The 22,068-nt window shown below is 41.1% G+C and overlaps 1 protein-coding gene across 1 annotated transcript; it reads right to left on the minus strand.

Moving 5' to 3' along the window:
- Positions 1 to 387: 387 nt before the first annotated feature.
- Positions 388 to 22,066, minus strand: LOC121421939 (microtubule-associated protein futsch-like). Its single transcript, XM_041616738.1, has 2 exons — positions 21,762 to 22,066; positions 388 to 18,519 (listed from the first exon to the last, which is right to left on the minus strand). The coding sequence occupies exon 2, from the start codon at positions 18,328 to 18,330 to the stop codon at positions 388 to 390; it is 17,943 nt and encodes a 5,980-aa protein (XP_041472672.1). The 5' UTR covers positions 18,331 to 18,519; positions 21,762 to 22,066.
- Positions 22,067 to 22,068: the final 2 nt, after the last annotated feature.

Raw genomic sequence — 22,068 nt, forward strand, 5'->3', positions numbered from 1 at the left:
AAACGTTGTTTTATTGAAGCGTGAATCAAGCTTAATTGGTTGGTCGCCCTCAGTGACGCGTCACATTTTTCTCTTTTCAGCTGGTAATAGATATTTTAACAAACGACGTATGAAATATAACATTTGTAAAATTTATAACATTTATAGCATCGTGTATGAGGAAAGAAAAATAAACATGGACATGGATACATATCAAAGTAATGGAAGTTATGTTTACTAGAGACGGAGATAGATGGATGGGGGGGAGTCGACGATATCTTCCTTTCCGATTTTTTTCGCAGCAATGAATCTTGTGATGACTTCAGCTATCTTTGGTCTTTAAGCAAAAATTTGATCTGTATATCTTATATATCCAATGATTTGCTAAGCTGTGAACTAACTGTTGACCTATTCAGCAACGGGAGGATCTCCGTTTTCAACAGGCGTTTTTCTAGATTTTAGAGAACTTGGGGATATGCTTTGCCTTTTTCGAGTTTTATTTAACTGGGAAGTACCTGGTGTTCGAACAGGAGATTCTTTACTCTTAAGTGGGGTATCATTGACAGATGGTGCGTGAGGTGTATGAGAAATTCTAGAAGTGGCTTCATTTCCCTTGCATTGGCTTGAACGTGATTCAGACAGTGCCTTACTTGATGATACGGATTCCTTGTCCACAACAGACATGTCAGGTGCGTGAGTTAACGATATAGGTGAAACAGTTTTAGCGTAAGATTTCGCTGTGGACTTCCTGGATGCAATGCCCATTTCCGTTTTACTCAGCTGTGCATCATTTGTTGTTTTCCTTTCAATGGGAGGACTGTTGCCCTTCACTGGCGTCCCTGCAATTGGAGAAGATAGGGACTTTGACTGATGCTTATAGTCACTGATCAATGTTTCACTTTGATGAAGATCCGATGGCGAATTTGGGCTATCAACGGGAGTTTTTGTTTTCAGTAGGGGTGATCCTTTCTTTGCCCTAGATGAACTTCTGGAGGTAATGGATGTATTTGATTGAATGTTCCGATGGGACCCACTGTGTACTGGAGAGGCATTATCTTGATGCCCTCTATCCGACACTGATTTAGGAGATTGCGATATTTGCAGCGATTTCTTGCGAGAGAAGATTTGTGCATATGACGATTGACTCGATCGTAAATGAACTTTTGGTTTATCTGGTTTATCTGAAACCAGCGGGGAATCAACATGAGTTTTCGTTGTCGATGGAAGAGATGCCTCCTTTGCATTCCAAGAACTTCTAGAAATATTGCTTGTGCTTGATTGCTTTTTCTGAGTATTCTCACTTAATAATGTCGAATCTCGACTTACATGACTTAAATGTTCTCTCTTCGAATCTGAGGATCCAGGTATTTTCTGCGATTTTAACGAACTCTTGCGAGAAGCGATTTGTGTATATGACGATGAACTCGACCTTGAATTAATTTGTGCATTCTCTGGAACGATTGGGGACTCGACAGGCCTTTTCGTTTTCGATACGGGTGATTCTTTCCTTGCCTTAGATGAACTCCTCGAAGCTGTGCTCGTATTTGACAGATTGTTCTGTTTAGCCCCACTCCGAAGAAGATGGCCTATCATCGAATCAGATTTCGGGGATTCAATTATTTTCTGCGAGTTTGATGAACTCTTACGAGAGGAGATATGAGTATTTGACGAAAGATCTAACCTTGAATCAACCTCTTCATTCTCTGAAAGCAGTGGGCGCTTTTTATCATCTGTGGTCTTCGACAAGGATCCTTCCGACCTTATCTCTTTGGGGGATTTTACAGAACTACCTGTAGGGGAATGTATACTATTTGGTGTATTGCTAAGTTGTAAGGCAATTGGTGCATCCTTCTGAATTGAAGATTCAAGTTTATCAGCTCTTGTAGATGTCCCAGATGGGGTTGAAACTGCTTTTTCCTGCGACAATTCCTTATGACTCCTGGAAGCACCGTCCTGTTTGTTTGATGTTTGACTGAGTTGAGCAGTACTAGGAGTTTTAAGTGGCGTTTTATATCGTTCATTTTGCCCCGGGCTCTTCATCACAGTTGCCACAAGTAATTCAGCTCTGTTCTCAGGTTTCCCACTGGACCTTTTGGAAGCAGTTTCTGATTTCTTCGACGATCGACTAATTTTTGAAATAGATGCTGTCACTAGATTGTCCATGCCTTCAGTTTCAGAAGCTTTTGAAGGTGTAGCCACTGGAACTGGAATACTCATCTGAGATTCTATACTGGTATTAATATCTGGTGTTACTAAATGATCGTTTGACTGTGAAACTCTTGTCTCCTTTCCCCGCGATGAACATTCATGTTCTTGTATAGGAGTCTTCGAAACATGTGATGGTGATACTGCTTTTTCATTATCGTTCAAAATAGAAATTGAGGATGCAGTTTCTTGTCTCTTTGACGTTTTACTCGAGGGGTGGTGCTTTTCTGTACCGCTGGACAACATGTTATCAGGACTTTGGACTGCTGACCACGAAACAGATATTGCAGATACATCTTTTTGGTGGAATTTTACCGAACTGTTAGAAACACTTCCATGTTCTTTTTCAGGGGTCTGTGTGAGCACTTCCGACGATAATGACTTTGTTCGCGATCTCGCACTGGATCCTTTCATTGCTTCAGAAATGTCATCAGGGCTCCTTGTAACTGATCCAGGTGAAACTGTTTTCTCTTGAGCTTTCACAAGAGACATTTTTGAAAAGACATTTTGTCTATTCCCTGTTTGATCGTTTGGTGTATTGACATGAGGTTCTGAATTTGTACTATTACTTTCTGGCTTCAAAACAGATTGAGCAGAGTTGGTCATCTGGTAAGATTTCACTTTGGTAGATCTGGATATGTCTTTCTGGTGTCCTGTAGGAGTAGAAAATTTCTCTGATGATGACGATCCCCCTTGAGATTGTGCAAATGACATTGCAGAAGCATCATCTCTGTTCGAGTTTTGTTCCAAGTAAGATTCTTTTGATGTTTCCTTAGAAAGTAAAGATACTTGACTTTTGGCTCCCGACTTCGCATGGGATTGACGAGATTCAACCTTTGATTTAGATATTACAACAGGGCTTGTCGACATAATGTCTTGAACTTTGGCAGATCCTTGATTCTGAACGGAATCAGTCTTTGATTGAGAGTTGATTGTGGGACTATGATGATTCGTAGAAGTGCTCGGTGAAGGCGTTTTTGCTTTAGACTTCTCAGAATATTTAGAAGGGACATCATCTCTCTTTGACTTTTGAGTCAAAGGAGTATCATGTATAGAAATACTTCCATGTTCTGTTGGAGGATAATCTACTGCAGTCACTAATCTTGAAGATTTTGATAATTCAGTTTTTGTGAGAGATCTTGCACCCTCTTTGTCGTCTTCTTTGTAAGCCTTGATAACGCCTGACGATGAGTAAGATTTCAAGGTTGGACTTCTTGAAGCAATAACGTGTCTCTTTGGCGTTTCACTCAAAGACAGGTCATGTGGTGTAGGCACTAAAGAATCTAAAGTTTTGGTAGATGATTTTATTACAGATCTTGGGTATTCGATGTTCGAGGGAGATACGCGACCACTGCTTGTATCTTCCTTTAGCGATACTGCGTCTCTTTGATCTTTTACGGAAGATGATTTGGAAGTTACTTCATGTCTGTTTCTGGTTTGATCTGTCGAATTAGGTGCTTTCTCAGCAGGCAGGTCTGATTTTTGCTGAAGAGTTGGTGTCTTTATTATAGATCCAGGAGTTTTGAAATTTTGGCCAGAATTTACAGAGGAATCCGTAGAGATAAGATTATTTTTATCTGATATCATAATCAGCTCAGACAGTGTCTTCTCCAGTGATGGAACATTTTGTTGTTGCTGTTCTTCCAGATCAGATGTTTGTACTGGAGTTTTAGCAGAAATGGGAGACTTTACTTCAGATGTGTTTGAAAGTCGTGTCTTAACTTTACCTCTACTGGATGATATATCTAGCTTAGAAGCTCCTCGATCATGACTCCCTTTGGATAGCGGTCTAAACTGTGGATCTACTGATGTCACGGATCCATCCACTCTATTCTCGAAATCCTCTAGATGATGAATGACATCCTCGTCTTGAAAATGCAGCTTACTGTCTTTCAGTTGCTCATAGGTTTTCCACATATCCTCTAATTCCTGGTATATTTGTCCATTTTGTTTAGGAGTGTCTCTATAACTTTCAGATTCGTTAAGTAGGCTTCCACCTGTGGTGCGTTCCGATTGGCTAGGACTTTTACTTATGAAATGTTGTTGCAATGACTCACTAGATGGCTGCTTCTTTCCTCCGACAGGCACACTGCTTAGTTTTGATGAACTTCCAGTGCCCTTAGATTTGAGCGAAATTTTTGAATTATTTAATGGTGCTTCAGTCCTTTCCAGTGAAACTCGAGATTTATCAATCTTGCCCGACGACGAGAAAAACTTTTTAGAACTTCCCGATTGAATGCTACTGATATTGCTAGGTGGTTCTTTTGGTGTCATAACTGCATTAACAGTTTCTTGCGAATTTGTAGACGAAGGTTTCGAAACTTGAGGTGATGACTTGGCACTTATACTGTCCTTTCGTATTTCCTGTGTTCTTTTATCACCTGAAGAGCCTAACGAGGGAGATACGCGGTCATCACCGTCAATAGATCTGACAACTCTGGCTGACTTTCTCGACAAAGGATGTTTCGGTCCTGTTGGTGGGCGTGGCGATTTGATGTCGAGAGAAGACAAGCTGTAGATAGTAGGTGACGAGTCCCGAGAAGGAAAATCATTTTCGATAACTGGATGATTTTCTTTGGCAGAAGCTGAAATCGGACCACCAGGACTGAAAACGCCTTCAGAGGGAGGTGCACTTCTAAACGAAGGAGAAGGGCTGCGATTAAGGATGTTTTTATAAACATCAGAGAGATCTGGTGAAGCTTGACCGAGAGTATCTGCATCTTGAGGAATATGATGACTGTATGCAGGTGACTTTGATCTTGCTGGTATGAATGCATCCTGACTTGGTGTGGATCTAGCAAAAGAAGGGGAAGGGTTGCGATTGACAATATTCCGATGAGCGCTGGAGATATCTGGCGAGCTTTGGTCATTTGATTTGCTATCTCTGTAATCAGGATATGCCATTCCAGGGGGTTTCCGCATCTCATAACTTTCTCTTGACTGATTATCATCAAGCTGGTTCATTTTTATGGGCGAATGACTTCCTATGGAAATAGCCGAGACAGGGGATGGAGAATGACTCGTGGAAGGTCGCGTTGTGTCTTTGGAAGTCTTTGGGTCATTTTCTCCTATTTGTAGAATCCAAGAATGCACTGGATTTGGTTCATATTCTCCAAGGAGATCAAGATGGTTTTCTGATGGCGACGACAATGCTTGTGAGAATGCAGGGCCTTTGGTTTGCTTAGATTCGGCTGTACTATCGCTGTTCCCAGTTTTATTTCTGGCATTTGGTGAAAGAGAAGAAATGTGTGTGTGTCTAATAGTATAATCGTCCAGATTGCGATTTTCAAAAATCCTGCCCTCATTATTTCCCGAAACACTAGACTGTTTTGAAGGACCAGGTACTTTAACACTTCGTTTCTCGGACGAAGGTTCCTTCCCATGTGACATTGGTACATTGTTATCACGTGAAAAATCAGGAAGGCTTTGGTGTCTTACGTGAGTTGTAAGGGCTTTTCCGATAGGTTCATAATCAACAGTGGGTCCAATGACTGTTGCGGACCTTACAGCAGGCAGCGGTACAGGGCTATTTTCTTGGTTTGTTGCAGGACGATCGTGTACGTTTTCATCGTTCTTCCCAGATATGTTCGAAGCACTCTTCCGATTATGGTTGTATGCTGGTGAGCTTTTTCTGCTATCCGGAAATGTGATATCACCAATTCGAGGACTAGTCATACCAGGTTGGACAACCTTGGTAAAATCTTCTGCATGAATATCCGCACCTTCTACGTCGCTTACGCCAGCCGAATCTGCAGGCAGGATATGAGCGTCTAACTGCTTTTTGGCCAGTGAGCTTGGAGTTTTTCCTGATCTTTGAGAGTTTGATGACTGGATTGGTATATTATCAGCAAATGAGGTAACACTACCTTTGCTTGTAGGAGAATGATTTTGATCACTACAAATTGCTTCGGTTTCAATATCATTTGAGAAAACTGTTTGCCGTGTATCCCTGTTTTTAGAGCGATCAACATGAGTGGAAGAGTTCTGTCTAGATTTCCCAACTGACCCGTTTGAAGATCCTTGGACTTGACTTAGCTTCGTTGACGTTTGACTCCGATCTTCACGTTGCGTCAAGGGTATGCTTTTTATGCTTTCCCTTAATTCTGTGTTGTCTGGAAGAGCTATAATACCGGATCTTTTACTTGACCTAGATGATGTCGATGCAGCTGCTATTGGTGTAACATTGATGCTGTCAGATGAACTTTTGTCAACAGCATTTGATAGCTTTTTACTTTGCTGTTTGTAGCTGGCTGTATTGTCACCCAATAATTGTTTGGCTTGTGTCTCTTGCAGAGAAGTATTATCCGGGATTTGTGACTTCGAAGAAGACTTCTTAGCAAGTGAGCTTGGGGCTTGTCTTGATCTTTTAGAGCTAGATGAGTGGCTGGATATGATATCAGCATATGAACCACTTCTATAGCTTGCAGGAGAATGATTTTGATCTGGAGACAATTCGGTTTTAATTTCTTGTGAAAACTCTTTTCGCCATGTATCCTTGCTTTTAGAACGATCAACACTTGTGGAAGAGTTTTGTCTAGACTTCTCACCTGACCCCGTCTGAGATCCTTGCACTTGACTTAGCCGACTCTTTGAATGAATAACTGACTTCACTGACATTTGAATAGAATCATCAAGGTCAGTCTTGGATCTAATTTTTATGCTTTCTCTTACATCTCCGTTGTCATTAAGAGCTGGAATACCGGATCTCCCAACTGGGCTTGATGATGTGGATGGTACACTCTGTGCACTATTTTCTGTAAGAATCGGCCTTTCTTCTGTAACAGATACAGCTGAATCTCTTGATGACTTCCTTCTACCACTGATAGGTGATAAAGATTTCTGTCCATATCCGACTGTATGTTGACTAGAAATTCCATGTTCTAGTACCACAGGAGATTTGATATCACCATCAATGACCCTTTTTGAAGTTGCAGATTTTGACTCTTGCAATGTTTCTGTGTCAGTTTGGAGGACTAAGGAAAGGTCCGTATTCTGAATAATGTCCACTTTCGAAGATCTGCTTGACATTTTCCCAGCGTTGTTCGTAGAGCCAAGTGAGCGCTTCGATCCAGCTGTTATTTGTGTTTTATCAATTTTTACAGATGTACGGTCATCAACATCCGATAGTTGTTTGTCAGCAGATCGCAGTCCAGAATTCGTTGTATGACCATCTAATATTCCCTTTGTTTGTGAACCCGGCCGAGAAATATCTTTCCGTGATTGCGACTGTGCAGAAGAACCTTTGTTACTCTTAATACTTCTTGCTCCAATATGCATTTGCTCTTCAGACTTTCTTAATGATTCTGCAATTAATGAAGGATTTTCATCTACTGAAGAACAAATAGAAGTTTTGATTTCATCTTCCCTTTCTGCATGTCGTTTTAACTTTTCATCCTTTGCTGATTGCTCTGAAAGTTTAGAAGTGTTATTTTCTTTTCTTGCAAAATATTTTTTATCATGTGGAGTTTCAACGTCTGACTCTGAATCTCTCGAACTCCGTCTTCGTAGTTTCTTTTCATTTTGAATATTACCATATTTGTTCCACATATTTTCCAAGTCTTTATAAATCCTTCCGGTATCTCCTGTTTTCCGTGAAGAGTCAACACTGAGGTTTGATTGGAGATCATCACTGTTTTCGCCCTGCTGCCGAACAGATTGATGAGACGATACCTCCCTGGACGATTGTATGACCCCTTTAGTTCCACTAGTACTTGGCTGTATTTTCCTCTTGAAAACTTGTGGTGATGGGTCCATGCTACTGCCACTATTGTCTTCACCCTCCGCTGATGCTTGAGTATGAGGACTTACCGATGAATTACTACGATTTTTTTTCGAATGTTTCCCATGAGAAAATTCAGAGGTTTGGCTATCAGCTCCGTCTTGTTCCTTCGAAACTTTCCCTGATCCGGTCGTTCTTTCTAATTCTTCTTTATTGCGCATGGGCCTGTTAGTTGATTGGAGTATTTGTTTTTTAGTGAATACCTTGTTAATGATATTCATATCATTTAAACTTTGGTTCTTATCTATCTCACTTTTTGATTCTGAGAAAGCCTGTACCTCCGAAAGGGGGGACGATGTTTTATGAGTGATTCTGGAATCATGACCAGTGGATTCCGTTCTTCTACTCTTTTCAGATTCTGTAGACTTGGGTCTGGATGTTCCAGATTTACTATTAGTAGCTTGAAGGATAGATGATTTCTGGGACCTTATGGTTGATTTCTCTAGTAAAGTGCCTGTATACGAATATTCCGAAAACGAAGAATGGTCTCCAAATCCTGCTTTAGAATCCTCGTCCTCACTTTCTCCATCGCTTGGGATTTTGATCGAGATATCAACAGTTGATGCAAAATAAGATTGACTATCAGTAATCGTTCCTGGAAATGCACTTTTGGTTATTGTTGACGCCTTTCCTTCATGTCCCTTTGTACTTTGTTTGTCTTGGTCCGCATTACTTTCCCCTTTTAGCAAAGGGACAGAACCAACATGAATACTTCCAAGCAGCTTCCCTGTTTTCTCGGACGTTGGGGCGGGGTTGGCACCTTCCTTCTTCCACTTTCGGAGTTGTTTCGATCTTTCGATTATTTTTGATAAATTCTTTAGAAATTTTCGAGGTTTAGGCGGCAACTCGGATACATCGTCTGTTTCATGGGCGATACCATCATTTGATACATCATCAGTTTTCATTTCTGTGTCTTTAATAGAAGAGTCAGACTCACTTATTGGCCCAAGCAAGTCATCTTCCGGTGAGTGTCCTCTAGCACCGAAGCCATCCGTAAGATAACTGTTCACTTTTTCAAATGCAGTCGGAGTGACTCCGGGACTGAACCAAGTCCAAGGTTTAAGGATCTTTGATTTCGTTGACTCGGCCGACTCGATTGGGCTTTCAAATAAATTTTCTTTTTGGTATACAGAAGTCTCGGAAGATTGATCGTCGATGTCAATATCTGTAGTAACCGTATTAGTTTTATCCAAGTTTTGAAGTTGCTTTGATCTTTCTTTGATTCTGGCAAGATTCAATGAAATCCCTAAATTTTCTGGAACCGAGTCAGAGCTGACCGTTCTTTCTGACGTAGTCTCTATTGGTATGACCTTTTCATTTCCTTCAATTTTCCTTTCTGTTTTCGCACGAAGGTTTATTGTCAAGCTTCCAAAAGCAATTTCCTTCTGTCTTCTAGGAATGGCAATTCTAGATGCTTTCCCCTTTGTCTTCTGTCCCTCTGTCTTTTGGTAAGATACATCCTTGGTGTCTTCCTCTTGTTTTGCTTTGCGATTGTCAATATGAAGTTTCTGCAGCTGTTTCGATCTTTCCAAGATTTTTGATAGATTTTTCTTTATCCTTCCAATATCTTTTGGAGTTTGTCCACTACTGTCGCTTTGCCTCGATTGCTTTATTTTAGATGAATTTAAGTCGACTAGGGATGTGTGTTTGGTATCCTTATCGGGATGGCTTGGCGGTAAGGAACTTTCTTGAGTACCTGATTTATCACTTACAACAGTTTTCTTTTTCTTGCGTCCCTCTTTTCTACGTTTTCTTCTCGTTGGAGCATTCTCGACAGGAAAGTCCCGAATAACTTCCTTTTCTGAGACTTGTATTGCTGAGCTCTTTATTGATGATGCATCGTCTTTCTTTGAAATAGGCCCTGGGTGCATACGTGCATCAGGATGCAAAGGAGTTTGAACGATCTTTTCCGTAGAACCATCTTTAAATTCTTTGGACTTCCATATGACATGAGCAACCTCATGCCCTTCTGATTTTACCGAACGAGGTTTATGAGCTGAATCTTGTAAGGTTCTCGAATAATCAGGCAGGCTTTTGGTCCTTTTCGGCCAAGTATCTTCACTTTCTTTCCCGGAATCAAGCTTTGTCGTTACATGTTCGTCTTTTATGGTTGACTCTAATGTTTCTGCAATGTTTACATCAGATTTATACCGTTTTGTACTTTCTAAATCTGTTGCAACTATGGTAAGTCGCTTCTTTATGTCTTTCCTTACGTCGATGGGTGGTTCTAAGACCTGAGTAACCGCATGCCCCTCAGATTTCACTGAACGAGGTTTATGGGCTGAAGATGGTAATGATCTAGAATAATCAGGGAGGCTTTGTGTTCTTTGGGGCAAAGTATCTACTCTTTCTTTCCCGAAATCAAGCTTTTCAGTGGCACGCTCGTCTTTTATCGTTGATTCTGATGTTTCTCCAGTTCTTACATCAGCACTAGACTGTTTTGTACTTTCTAAATCTATGGTTGGTCGTTCCTTTATTTCTTTCATTACATCGGTTGGTGGTTCTGTGACATGTTTAACTGCATGTCCCTCTGATTTCGCTGAACGAGCTTCATGAGCTGAAGAATGCAATGTTTTCGAGTAATCAGGCAGACTTTGGGTCCTTTTCGGCAAAGTATCTACGCTTTCTTTGTCAGAATCGAGTTTTGTAGTTGCACGATCCTCTTTTATTGTTGAGCCCGGTCTGTCAACAACTTGATGTTTCCCCAGAATTTCTTGTACATCCGCTTTCTGATTAATAGCAGAATATATGGCATTTTCTTTCTTGCTTGCTTTGATTATGTCTTTGGACGATTTTCTGGCCTGAGTAGCCTCATGTCCCTCTGACTTTACAGAATGGGTTTTTTGTACTGAGGGATGCAATGTCCTTACAATATCAGACTCACTTTTCCTCCTCTTTTGCAAAGTATCTACCTCTTCCAGCGATGAGGTTATTTTCACAGAAGAAACCTCTGCATTCTCTGAACGCTTTGTAGCATGGGATTTTGGATCTTTGACAACACTGTCCTCACGTAAAACGTCAATGGATTTATTGGACCCTTTCTCTTTCACTGAAATGACCATTGCTTCTGATTTAACACTGCCCGATGTCGAGGTACCATCTTTCTTAGATCGTGCATCCATCGAATGTATTGATTTCTTGGAGGCCGATTTCTCTTTTCTCTTGGGTGAAGGGCTTTGTTTCTGTGAACGTTTGGAGGTGGTTTCGTATTTATCTCCTGTTTCAATTATATCGTTCGTCTCTGTGCTTTCTCTATTGTCTTTATCACTTCCTCCCACATCTTCTTTTGGGGTTTCGTCTTTTTCTGGTCTTCGAACGTTGACCTCATCATTCTCCTCTTTCCCGTCAGGTGCACCAGCTGATCTAACTTTATCTTGTTTTTCATTCCTGTCTCCATCGAAACTGACCTTTGACTTTTCTCTATCGTCTCGAATGTCAATATTTGCAGATTTCGCCGACTCTTTACTCCCTTTCACATCTAAATCATCTGCTTTATAACTTTCCCTGGAAGTTCCCTGTTTTTGTATTCCAGGCTCCTTTTCCCCAATCGTTTCCACAACTGGTATATCAGTTGTATTGAGTTGTTCATCCAACTTAACCTCTGACGGTGGGATATCAACTCCAAGACGATGTTGTAAAACATTGTCTATGATTTGACCCCTACCCCTACCGCGACCACGCCCTCTGGGACGCCCTCGTGCTCTTCGTCCACGTCCCCTACCACGTTGATCAACCTGTTCTCTTTCTTGCGGCTGCGTTTCTGCCCCATCATTTAACCTACCACGCCCCCTTCCTCGGCCACGCCCTCTTCCGCGACCTCGACCTCTCCCGCGTCCTCTTCCAGGAGGGAGCGACTGTTTCGCTTCATCACCTTCCGGCTCTTTGGATGCAACTGCATGTTCTATTTTGTCAATTCCGTCTCGAAGCTTGTTTTCCAATTTTACAGCGGTATCATCGGTGATTTTCCCTTGCTGACTTCCAGGACGTAAATCGGCTACCAAAACACCAATAGCAATACCTGCTGTTTTAGATTCTGGACGATCGGTTTTAGATTTCCCTGTATCTACTCTATCATGTCTATCGAGATTTAAAGATTCATCTTTCAGGTGCTTCTCCCTATGCTCCTTTGATGTTGTTTCTTTCGGTAGTTCTTCCTTTTTGTTTTCTTGTACGCTTTCTGCACTGACATCCGCTGACACTTCGGTTTCTTTCTCAGCTTCGTCTTTGGTATGGGGAAGTGTTTGCTTACTTGCCACATTGATATCAGATTCTTCCGTTTTATGCTCAGCCAAAAGAGGTTCCGTTAGCGATGTGACTGCCTTGATTTCTGGACTTCTTTTAGCTTCTTTTTCTATAGAACTAATGCTTCGTTGTGAAACTACACTTTTTACAGCCAAAGAACTTCTTGGCTGGCTCTTCTCATCGATGTCCCCGGATTGTGTACTTCTTTCTGAATGTGGCCTTTTAGTTGGTGTTTTCGAACTCAATTTCCCAGACATTCGACTCTCTTCGAGTGCGGGTTCTTCCCCATCTATAATGGTTTTAGTGATTATTTTAGAAGATGTTACTTCTCTAATTTTATCTGGTATTCCGGATTGGAGGGCATTTTCTGCCGGAGATTCATCTTTAATATCCTCTTCGTGGATAGCTAATGGTTCTTTTTCTTTATCTTCCTTATCTCCGATATGAGGCGATGAAGATGGAGCGTCTTCAATTGGGTCTTTCGTATCACGTGACTCATCTCCGATTTTCTCGGTTGTGTCCTCTATTTTTGACCCGGGTGATTTACCACTGGTCCTGCTATCTACACTCTTAGGTGAAGAGGTGTTCTCTCTAACTTCCATTTTTGTTGGATACAACCAGGGGTAGTAAAAATCTTCATTCATGTTGATGGTAGAGGCTTCAGTTTCATCAGATACTTCAGTCGGTGTTTTTGAGGTTTCCAGATCGATGTCATCGTCATTCGCATCAAGCTTTTCTTGTTCTTCTTTTCTATCACTTAATTTAGTAGGTGGTCTTGATGTAAGTTTCGTATGGTCCCCTTCTTTGACATCTGTCTCTTTTACTGTTTTCTCTACACTGACATGGCTTGACTTACTTTGTGCTCTGGAGATCTCTTCGGAGTTTCCATTGCTTAGTTTAGTAGGTGGTCTTGAAATCTGCTTGGTGCTGTCACTTTCTTCGACACCACTAACATGGCTTAACTTGCTTTGGGTTCTAGAGATCTGTTCCGACTTTCCACCACTTGATTTATTAGGTGGTCTTGAGCTATGCGTGGTGCTGTATCTTTCCTCAACACCACTGGCATGGCTTGACTGACTTTGGGCTCTAGAGATATGTTCCGTCTTTCCATCTCGCTCAACAGTGTCATGGCTCGACTTGCTTTGGGCTCGGGAGATCTGTTCCTGATTTTCACCACTTAATTTTGTAGTTGGTCTTGATGTTTGTTTCGTATGGTGAAGTTCCTCGACATCCGTTTCTTGTACTCTCTTCTCATCATTGACATGACTTAACTTGCTTTGGGCACTAGAGATATGTTCACTCTTTCCATCACCTAATTTAGTGGTTGGTCTTGAACTATGCTTGGTGCTCTCTCTTTCCTCGACACCACTGACATGACTCAACTTGCTTTGGGCTCTAGAGATCTGTTCCTGATTTTCACCACTTAATTTAGTGGTTGGTCTTGAACTATGCTTGGTGCTGTCTCTTTCCTCGACACCACTGACATGACTCAACTTGCTTTGGGCTCTAGAGATCTGTTCCTGATTTTCACCACTTAATTTAGTGGTTGGTCTTGAACTATGCTTGGTGCTGTCTCTTTCCTCGACACCACTGACATGACTCAACTTGCTTTGGGCTCTAGAGACCTGTTCCGTCTTTCCATCTCTCTCAACACTGTCATGGCTTGACTTGCTTTGGGCTCGGGAGATCTGTTCCTGCTTTCCTCCACTTAATTTTGTAGTTGGTCTTGATGTGCGTTTCGTATGTTGACGTTCCTCGACATCCGTTTCTTGTACTATGTTCTCATCACTGACATGACTTAGCTTGCTTTGGGCTCTAGAGATCTCTTCCGTCTTTCCATCTCTCTCAACACTGTCATGACTTAACTTGCTTTGGGCTCTAGAAATCTGTTCCTGATTTTCACCACTTAATTTAGTGGTTGGTCTTGAACTATGCTTGGTGCTCTCTCTTTCCTCGACACCACTGACATGACTCAACTTGCTTTGGGCTCTAGAGATCTGTTCCTGATTTTCACCACTTGATTTAGTGGTTGGTCTTGAACTATGCTTGGTGCTGTCTCTTTCCTCGACACCACTGACATGACTCAACTTGCTTTGGGCTCTAGAGACCTGTTCCGTCTTTCCATCTCTCTCAACACTGTCATGGCTTGACTTGCTTTGGGCTCGGGAGATCTGTTCCTGCTTTCCACCACTTAATTTTGTAGTTGGTCTTGATGTGTGTTTCGTATGGTGAAGTTCCTCGACATCCGTTTCTTGTATTATCTTCTCATCAATGACATGACTTGACTTGCTTTGGGCCCTTGATGTCGGTGCCGACTTTCCATCACTTAATTTAGTGGGTGGTCTTGAACTCTGCTTAGTGCTTTCTTTTTCTTCCTCATTTGACTCGGTGCTTTTGGAAGCCTTTTCTTTATCTTTTTCATCAATTGTTTGCGGTCTAAGAACTTCTTCACTTTTTTGTCTTGTAGTCTCCTCGTTTCCTATGTCTTGCTCCTTGTTGTCTTCACTTAACTTACTCGATAGCCTGGGAGACTGGCCTTTGCTTTTATAATCTTTTACATCTGTCCCTTCTTCTCTGTCGCCTTTTGTGGTTTCAATAACACTGCCTTCTTCATGTTCCTTTTGGCCCTCAATTATTTCAACCTTTTCTAATGTCGTCGTTTGCCCTCCAGATCCAAGCTCTAAGCTACCAGAAGATGTTGATCGCTTGTCAATCCTTGGAGTGATTAACTCCCCCTCACCAAGAGTTGTTCCAGCTTCTCCCACTAAAGTGTTTGCCTCCGCTCTATCCGACGATTTCGATTCAGATTCTTTCTTCGATACACCAATTAAGTCAATTTGTGCAGACTCGAGCAGCGACAAGGCATGTTTAATTTGAATATTTGAGGGTAATACTGTTACCCGGAGGGGCGTTTCCTCTTTATCTGACTTGCTGGTTGGAACAGATTTCATATCAGCTGACTTGACGACATCTGTCTTTAACAGCTCGTCTTTGCCCGATGGAGATAATTTTCCTTTCTGGGTCTTGGTTTCCTCATGATCTGCTTCTCTTTGTGGCGATGTTGATCCTTCTTTCACTAAATCCCTTCCTTCTCCACTTTCCGACGGGGATGGTACGTCTTTTTTGGTTTCATTATCCTCCTTTCCCACCTCTAAACGTTCTGAAATTTCGGCTTCTGGTGCCCTTTTATTATCTATTTCTGACGGATTAGACACTTTAATATCTGTAGAAGATTGTGCATTTCTTTCCATTATCGTTCTGTCAACTTCATTGAATGGTTCTGGAGATTTTGTTTCCGATGGAAACTTTCCATCTTTTTCCGAAACTGGAGTAATTGTTATTTCTGAAGGCGTCTCTGGTCTAGGTTCATCTTTCGTAGGTATCTGGTCTTCAGAAGGTATATTGAAATCTTCATCTGTGTTATCTGTTTCCTGAGGCTCTCTACCTATTGTATAATCTACGTTCTCGGGTGTGGTAGGGACAGTTTCAGGCTGAGTCTCCTTCTTAGGGGGAGTTCGAAGTTTTCTTTCTTCTTTTATCAACGAAGTCAGTATCTTTTCGAAACCTCTGTGGTGCCTCTCAGTCTCAAACACTTCGAGAGGAAGAACTTTCGAGCCTTCCAATACCAGATCAAGAAGAGATCCCATTTCTGTTTTCCTAAACTTCTCAAGTTTTCGTTCTTCCGCAATCCGATCTCTTCTAGCAAACAACTGCATTTCCGTGTAGTCTGTATCATCTTCAAACTTCCAAGACCGTTTTGGTAACCTACCGGCTAAATAGTACTCATCATCAATCTCGATATTAATCAATTTGGGGTGTATTTCAGTAGGAATTGGATTGTCAGGTCTAGGATCTAATTTTGGTACAGTTACCTTCTTCATATGTGGTATTGGGTTGAGAGGCCGAGTTAAGTCAAATGTAATTTTATCAAAGGTATCGTCAATATCACTGTCATCTGCTTTTGTTTCTTCCTTTTGAATATCATCTTCTCCTTCATTTTCGGGCTTTATAGAAGGCTCCGAAGAACTAAGATCCATACCCGAACTCGGTTTTGGCGTCGAGTCGCTTTGTTTTTCAGTTTCGTCATCTGTTACTTTGTGCTCGCTTTCTGCTTTCGATCTAGCATCGTCGTGACCAGACCCTGGTTTAGATGGAGTTCCGATTCCTTTCTCACTCCCTTTATCGTCTCCCTGCTCACCGTCTCCCTTCTCATCGCTTGACTTTGGTGAAAGTGCTAGTTCACGATCTGCGTCCGGTCTTGGTGTTGTGCCGACTTCTTCTTTGTCCTCTAACTCCTGAGGAATCGGGGGTGTAATGAAATCATTGGGTGTCCATTGAGTTGAACGTGTATCAACCATTATCTTCACATGTGCAGTCACACTTTCCTTTTCTTTAGCGGATGACACAATAAGGTCTTGTTCTGCTTCTCCGTTTTCTGGATCTCCAAGGCTCTTGTCCGAAGTCGACTTTGCTTCTCTAAGTGAGGTCTCTGTTATTCCCTCACCGACACTGTCCACTGGGGCTACCTTGTCTTTCGGTCCATCCCTCCTTTCATCAGATGTACGACTTTCTGATATGTCCTTTTCACTTTCAACAGACTTGGCGCTTCTTTCCTCATCAGGCGACTTCTTACCACTTCCTACAGACTTTGTTCCATCAGTTGGTGATTCTTTTCCCTTCTTTTCTGGTTCTTCAACAGGGGTGAGTCGATGATCCTCAGATATTCCGTCGTGTAATGTAGTTTGGCGTCTGAGTTTTGATTTGGCACGTTCTGATTCTTTGACATCGCCTTCCTTCTCTGACACTGTATCTTCAGAAGTTACCTTTTCTTGGTCTGTGGCCGCTTCTTTGGCGTCTCCAGTTTCTTCGGGTCCAGATGATGCTGCCTTTCGGGCCTTTTTTAATTTGGAAACAACGCTTGCCACCGTGGAAAACTTTAGATTTTTGGGATGAGTTGGCTGAATGTCGTTTTCGTCTTTTGCAATTTCTTCTCTTTCGTCATCTTTCCCCCCTTCAATATCTTGAAGTTCCCCTTCATCATCTATTTTAGAAAAGCGTCTTTTTCTGACCAAGGATTCAGGAATATCTGAAGATTGAGATTCAGCCCAGGCCTGACTTGGACCCTTATCTTCTTTACCATCTTCGTCATCTTTGTCCAGAGCAGCCTCTTTCGGAATATTTTTCTGTTTAGCTTTAAGCATTCTTGCTACAAAGCCGGCAACTTTGGCAAACTTCTTACTCTTTGATGGTGGTTCCTGAATCACGTCTGCATCTGTTTCGGCTTTTTGTTGTTCTTCATCCTTTTCTTGCAATTCTACATTGTCATCAATCTGAGACAGGGGCCTTTTCAATGTTGAGGCCTTAGCAGTTTCTAGGGACTGAGGATCCTCGGAAGCCTCTGCCCATGCCTGGCGTGAAACTCTGTCCCCTTCTTGTTCTTCAATGATGGCTTCCATTGTAGGTTGTTTACCAATGGCCCCTGGTCGGCGACCTCCTCGACCAGGTGCAGGAGGAGCTTGTTTTCTCGTTCTTTGAGGTGGCAGTCCCCTTCCTCTCCCCCTTCCCCTCCCTCGACCACGACCTCTTCCACGTCCTCTCCCAATGCCCCGGCCTCTACCACGAGGTTGGCGTGGTGTTCCTTCACCATCTTCATCACTGACCTGACCTCGTTCTATACGGTCCCTTTCCAGACGGACCTTCCTTTCCTGCCATTCCCTTTCCGCTTTTTCCTTCTCTTCCTTTTGTTTCAGAGCTTCTTCCCTCTGTCTAACCGCCTCCTCCTTCTTTCTCTTCTTTTCTAATTTCCTTTGCTTCTTTTGCTGCGTCAGAAGCTCATATTGCTTCAATGATTCTTCCCTTCTTTTCTTCTCTGCTAACCATTCTTCGTCTTCCTCCTCTTCCTCCCCAATGTCATTTTCTACATGAGAATCATCAACGCCTTCTTTTTTCTTCTTCTTCGTTTTCTTTTTCTTCTGGACACTATAGCTAAGCGATTTGACCTCGACCGGACCCTCTATTTGCCGCGCAAAGACCGCTGGCGGACTCGGAGGAGAGTTCGATCGTCTTATGAACGTCTGTGTATTTTGGGGTTCCACAGGACGTTTCCTTCTCATGGGGCGAGGCATGGTGGCGGTGCGTCTGGAGCAATACAATAGGTAAAAAGAAAGTTTCACCAAATGCTTCTGGGCTTTCCGTTTTATCGAAGCTCCTCTTAGGGAAAGTGCATGGAAATTTCACCTTCCGTTATCATTTTCTAGGAACTGGTTTTCCCGATCCAATGCAAGAAGACTGTACCACCAAGAATATTCGGAGTTCTATAGGAATTAATCAAAAAAAAGAAAGAAAATGCTGATGTAAGTTTTAATTCATTTGTACAGATGCTTCAGATGAATGAAAACCATGAAACAAGTTGGCTTGTGTGAAAACAGAAAAACCAATGAAAATAAATCCCAAATTACTTTATAACTTATTTTACTTACATTGTTGCTTTTATCAAGTCTATCTCGATCAGGATTTTTTTCATGGATGACATCTAACAGAGGCTTCATGAAAAAACATATCGTGGAAAAAGAGCTTGCATTATCATTAGAATAAGCAAAATAGATATTCGGGGTAGAGAAGTTCGAAGGGGAGAGTACTTCAGCGACATCACAAATCTTGGTCGCATTGCCAATGGGTGATCTCCACATTATCAGCAATCTCATTCTTCGATCTTATCATCATTTATTCATGTTTTTAAATTTTAACTGATCTTATTTTTTCCGATTTTCACACAAGCTTACTCGTTCCAAGGATTTATTTTTTCTTGAAGTCCGTGGAACTGACATTCTTACATCCCTAATCAAAATTCGACAATAATTTTAAAATGCAGAAAACGAATTCCAACTTAAGCTGATGGGGATAAATTTATATTTGACGCCTGTCAATACAATTGAAAATAAAGACTTATTTATTGTTGAAGAATATATGAGTAGATTGAAAAACATATCTATGAACATCTAGGTTGATTAGCCCTGACTATTGTAGGTGTGATTATTTATATCTTAATAGATAGAATTTTGCTTGATTGTTTTGAATAAAGAATCTGAAATGAAAGTATCTGATTTGAATGAATATGATTGCCTTACTGCATTTTTTTTCTTCAAGGTCATTACCTCGGGTTTTCTTTCTTCTAGTCTTGTTTGCAGTCTTCGGGGACAGCATTTTGAAAGAGGGTTTCAAAATTACTTGAGCCATGATGAGTATGCTCCATAATCTGGAAACGAAAGGAAAAATATATACATTTTGTCAAATATACCATGTCCGCATTCCGATTGCTTTAATAGAGATGCTGCGGCTAAGTGGATAAGTCTCCGGTGGGTGTTTCATAAAGCTGTTCGTAAGATAATAGCGACTTTAAGAACGACTGGTGATCCTTTCTTTTGGTATATGGTATACACCATAGGTGATGGTTTAGGGCGTAAGAAAGGATCACCAGTCGTTCTTAAAGTCGCTCTTAACTTACGAACAGCTTTATGAAATGGCCCTAGGACTGTGAACCACAAAATCCGGGGCATAAACACCACCTCAGCACTCGCGTCCTTTGGCAAGGCGTTTATCTACATTTGCCACTCTCCACCCAGGTGTGGTAACGTATACCCAGTAAGAAGAAATTCCTTGAATGCGAGAGCACCCGATATGACTAGCCGTGTTTCCATAATAGTAGGGGAAGGCGGGGTAAGTTGAGCATAGGGGCAAGTTGAGCCACCAACCCCAGGCTAATAATGAATGAGTCATACATTGTGGTGGTGTCATGTATTGATGACCCATTGCATAACCCTTAACCCAACCACTTTATTTCCGACTTTGAAAAAAGTACCTTTTAGAGGGACTCGGAAAAAAACACAATTTCAGCCAAAAAAGTAAAAATGGGTGTGAAATAGATAAGTGCTTTTGACCAACACACGTCTTTAAATATATTATAGAAATGCGAAAAATATTGTTAGTCCAGGCATGGATTCTCATTCTTGTCATAGCTTTTTACATGAGGAATGCATACTATGTGTGGATGTGAAAATATCGAAATAAGTTCGGACTGGGGTAATTTAAGCCAAATCAACATGGGGGCAAGTTGAGCCATGTTAATTCTTATGGTGATGTATAATAAAACGATGAAACACCGTAAAAAGCCATTGATATGCAGGCAGAAAGGAGCAAATTCACATGACAGTTCTTTTGCTTTTAGAAGATGCTAGTGTTTATTGAGAATTAGCAAGTGAAAAGACTTTAAATGAAGAATTGACATCCTGGTTCTTCCCGCATACATTTTGTACAAATAGTTTTGTGGCTCAACCTACCCCAGATGGTGGCAGAACTTACCCCATATATGGGGCAAGTTGAGCCATTTGACATCAGTTTTTTCAAAGATCACGGTGACTTTCAGTGTGGGGGTAGAAAGTTATATATAGGTGAAAAACATTTCTCAAAGTTACTTATTTCTACAATATTACTAGTCATATCAATTCTAACATGCAAAATGCAAAAAGTGTCATGTAGACCTACTTGGTTGGTATAGCTACAGCTATGCTTGTATTTTGTTTTTCTTTATCACAACTTACCCGCCTTCCCCTATGCAGCGCTTATATGCATTGTTTGAAGCACTGTATATATATGTGTCTATGTTCGCTATTATTATCATTATTATTACTATTTTTGTTGTTGCTCTTGTTGATATTAGTTTTTTTTTTAATTAGTCTCGGGTTTTCCTTTCACAGCATATATTCAATCTTCAGATATTGTCAACACTTATAGGCCTGCATTAATTTCTTGAAGGACTGAATATCCCAAGAAATTGCTCGTTCCATCAAGGGCAGTGAGATCGAGGAGGAAAAATGATATTCGAGGAAAAAGTTAGTTGAGTACATTTCGACGTATTTTGAGGTTATTAATTTGTAGTCAAGCACATATATACCTGATTTGACACGTTATTTTTTCCTCAGCAAATGAAGTACAATTATTCAAGATACGTTTGTTTTAAACTTCCAACGAGATGATTACAATACCAAAATTTTTGATTGACGGGTATCGTGTATAAAAGTGTGTACAATATTATTTCTATGGACATTATACAATTGAGAAAATATGTTTTCTATGCCATCCCCAAAGAGAAAAGGAATTTACTACATTGATAATGCTTCATCATCTGCTGTAATCTTCAAAGGGCTCTGCAGTCTATCTCGAAGATGAAATTAGACTTGGATGCACGTTATGAGGAGGAGTGAGGAATATTTTCAAGGTAATTTTGCAGGAGCTTTTGGAAGCTGTCAAGCGAAACTGTATTACTTATTTGAAGAGGGAGTTTATTCCATTCAGGTACCTGCATATAGAAAGAGATATATTAGAAAAAGAAGAAATGGTATAGGTTCTGATTCCACCAGACCATTACGAAGTGTTTAGTTTGTTAAAGATTCCAAAATTAATTGAAAAGAGGAGACATAAAGATCATTCATTTGTTTCAGCGCTGTGGATCCCTTATGATATCTTAATGGTCATTATGAAATGAAATTTATTGGCCTACCTTCCTTGTGATCCAATTCCACCAGGTCCATTCGAACTACGTATCGCATGAAGGATTGGGACTTAATTAGTGTGAAGACCTTGAAATGCTCAATAATTCCGATGATGGCATATCGTCAAATAAGGGTTGCATTGCAAACAATATTTTCAATCCTCATAAGCTGCTTTCCTTCGGAGCATTATGGTTGGCATGTTCCCCCAAGTTTTCCCTTCACTGTCCTTTCCTGTTGCCGATATGAAACCAATCTTTACTGTTTAATTGTATATTCTTGAGCCCTTCCCCACACCCCTTCTATGCGAAGAAAAGA

The sequence above is a fragment of the Lytechinus variegatus genome, chromosome 9 (assembly GCF_018143015.1).
Source record: "Lytechinus variegatus isolate NC3 chromosome 9, Lvar_3.0, whole genome shotgun sequence".
Classification (NCBI taxonomy): domain Eukaryota; kingdom Metazoa; phylum Echinodermata; class Echinoidea; order Temnopleuroida; family Toxopneustidae; genus Lytechinus; species Lytechinus variegatus.

Excerpts from the sequence above, each read along its gene's own strand:
- LOC121421939 (XM_041616738.1), bottom strand. The coding sequence starts at position 18,330 with ATGCCTCGCCCCATGAGAAGGAAACGTCCTGTGGAACCCCAAAATACA.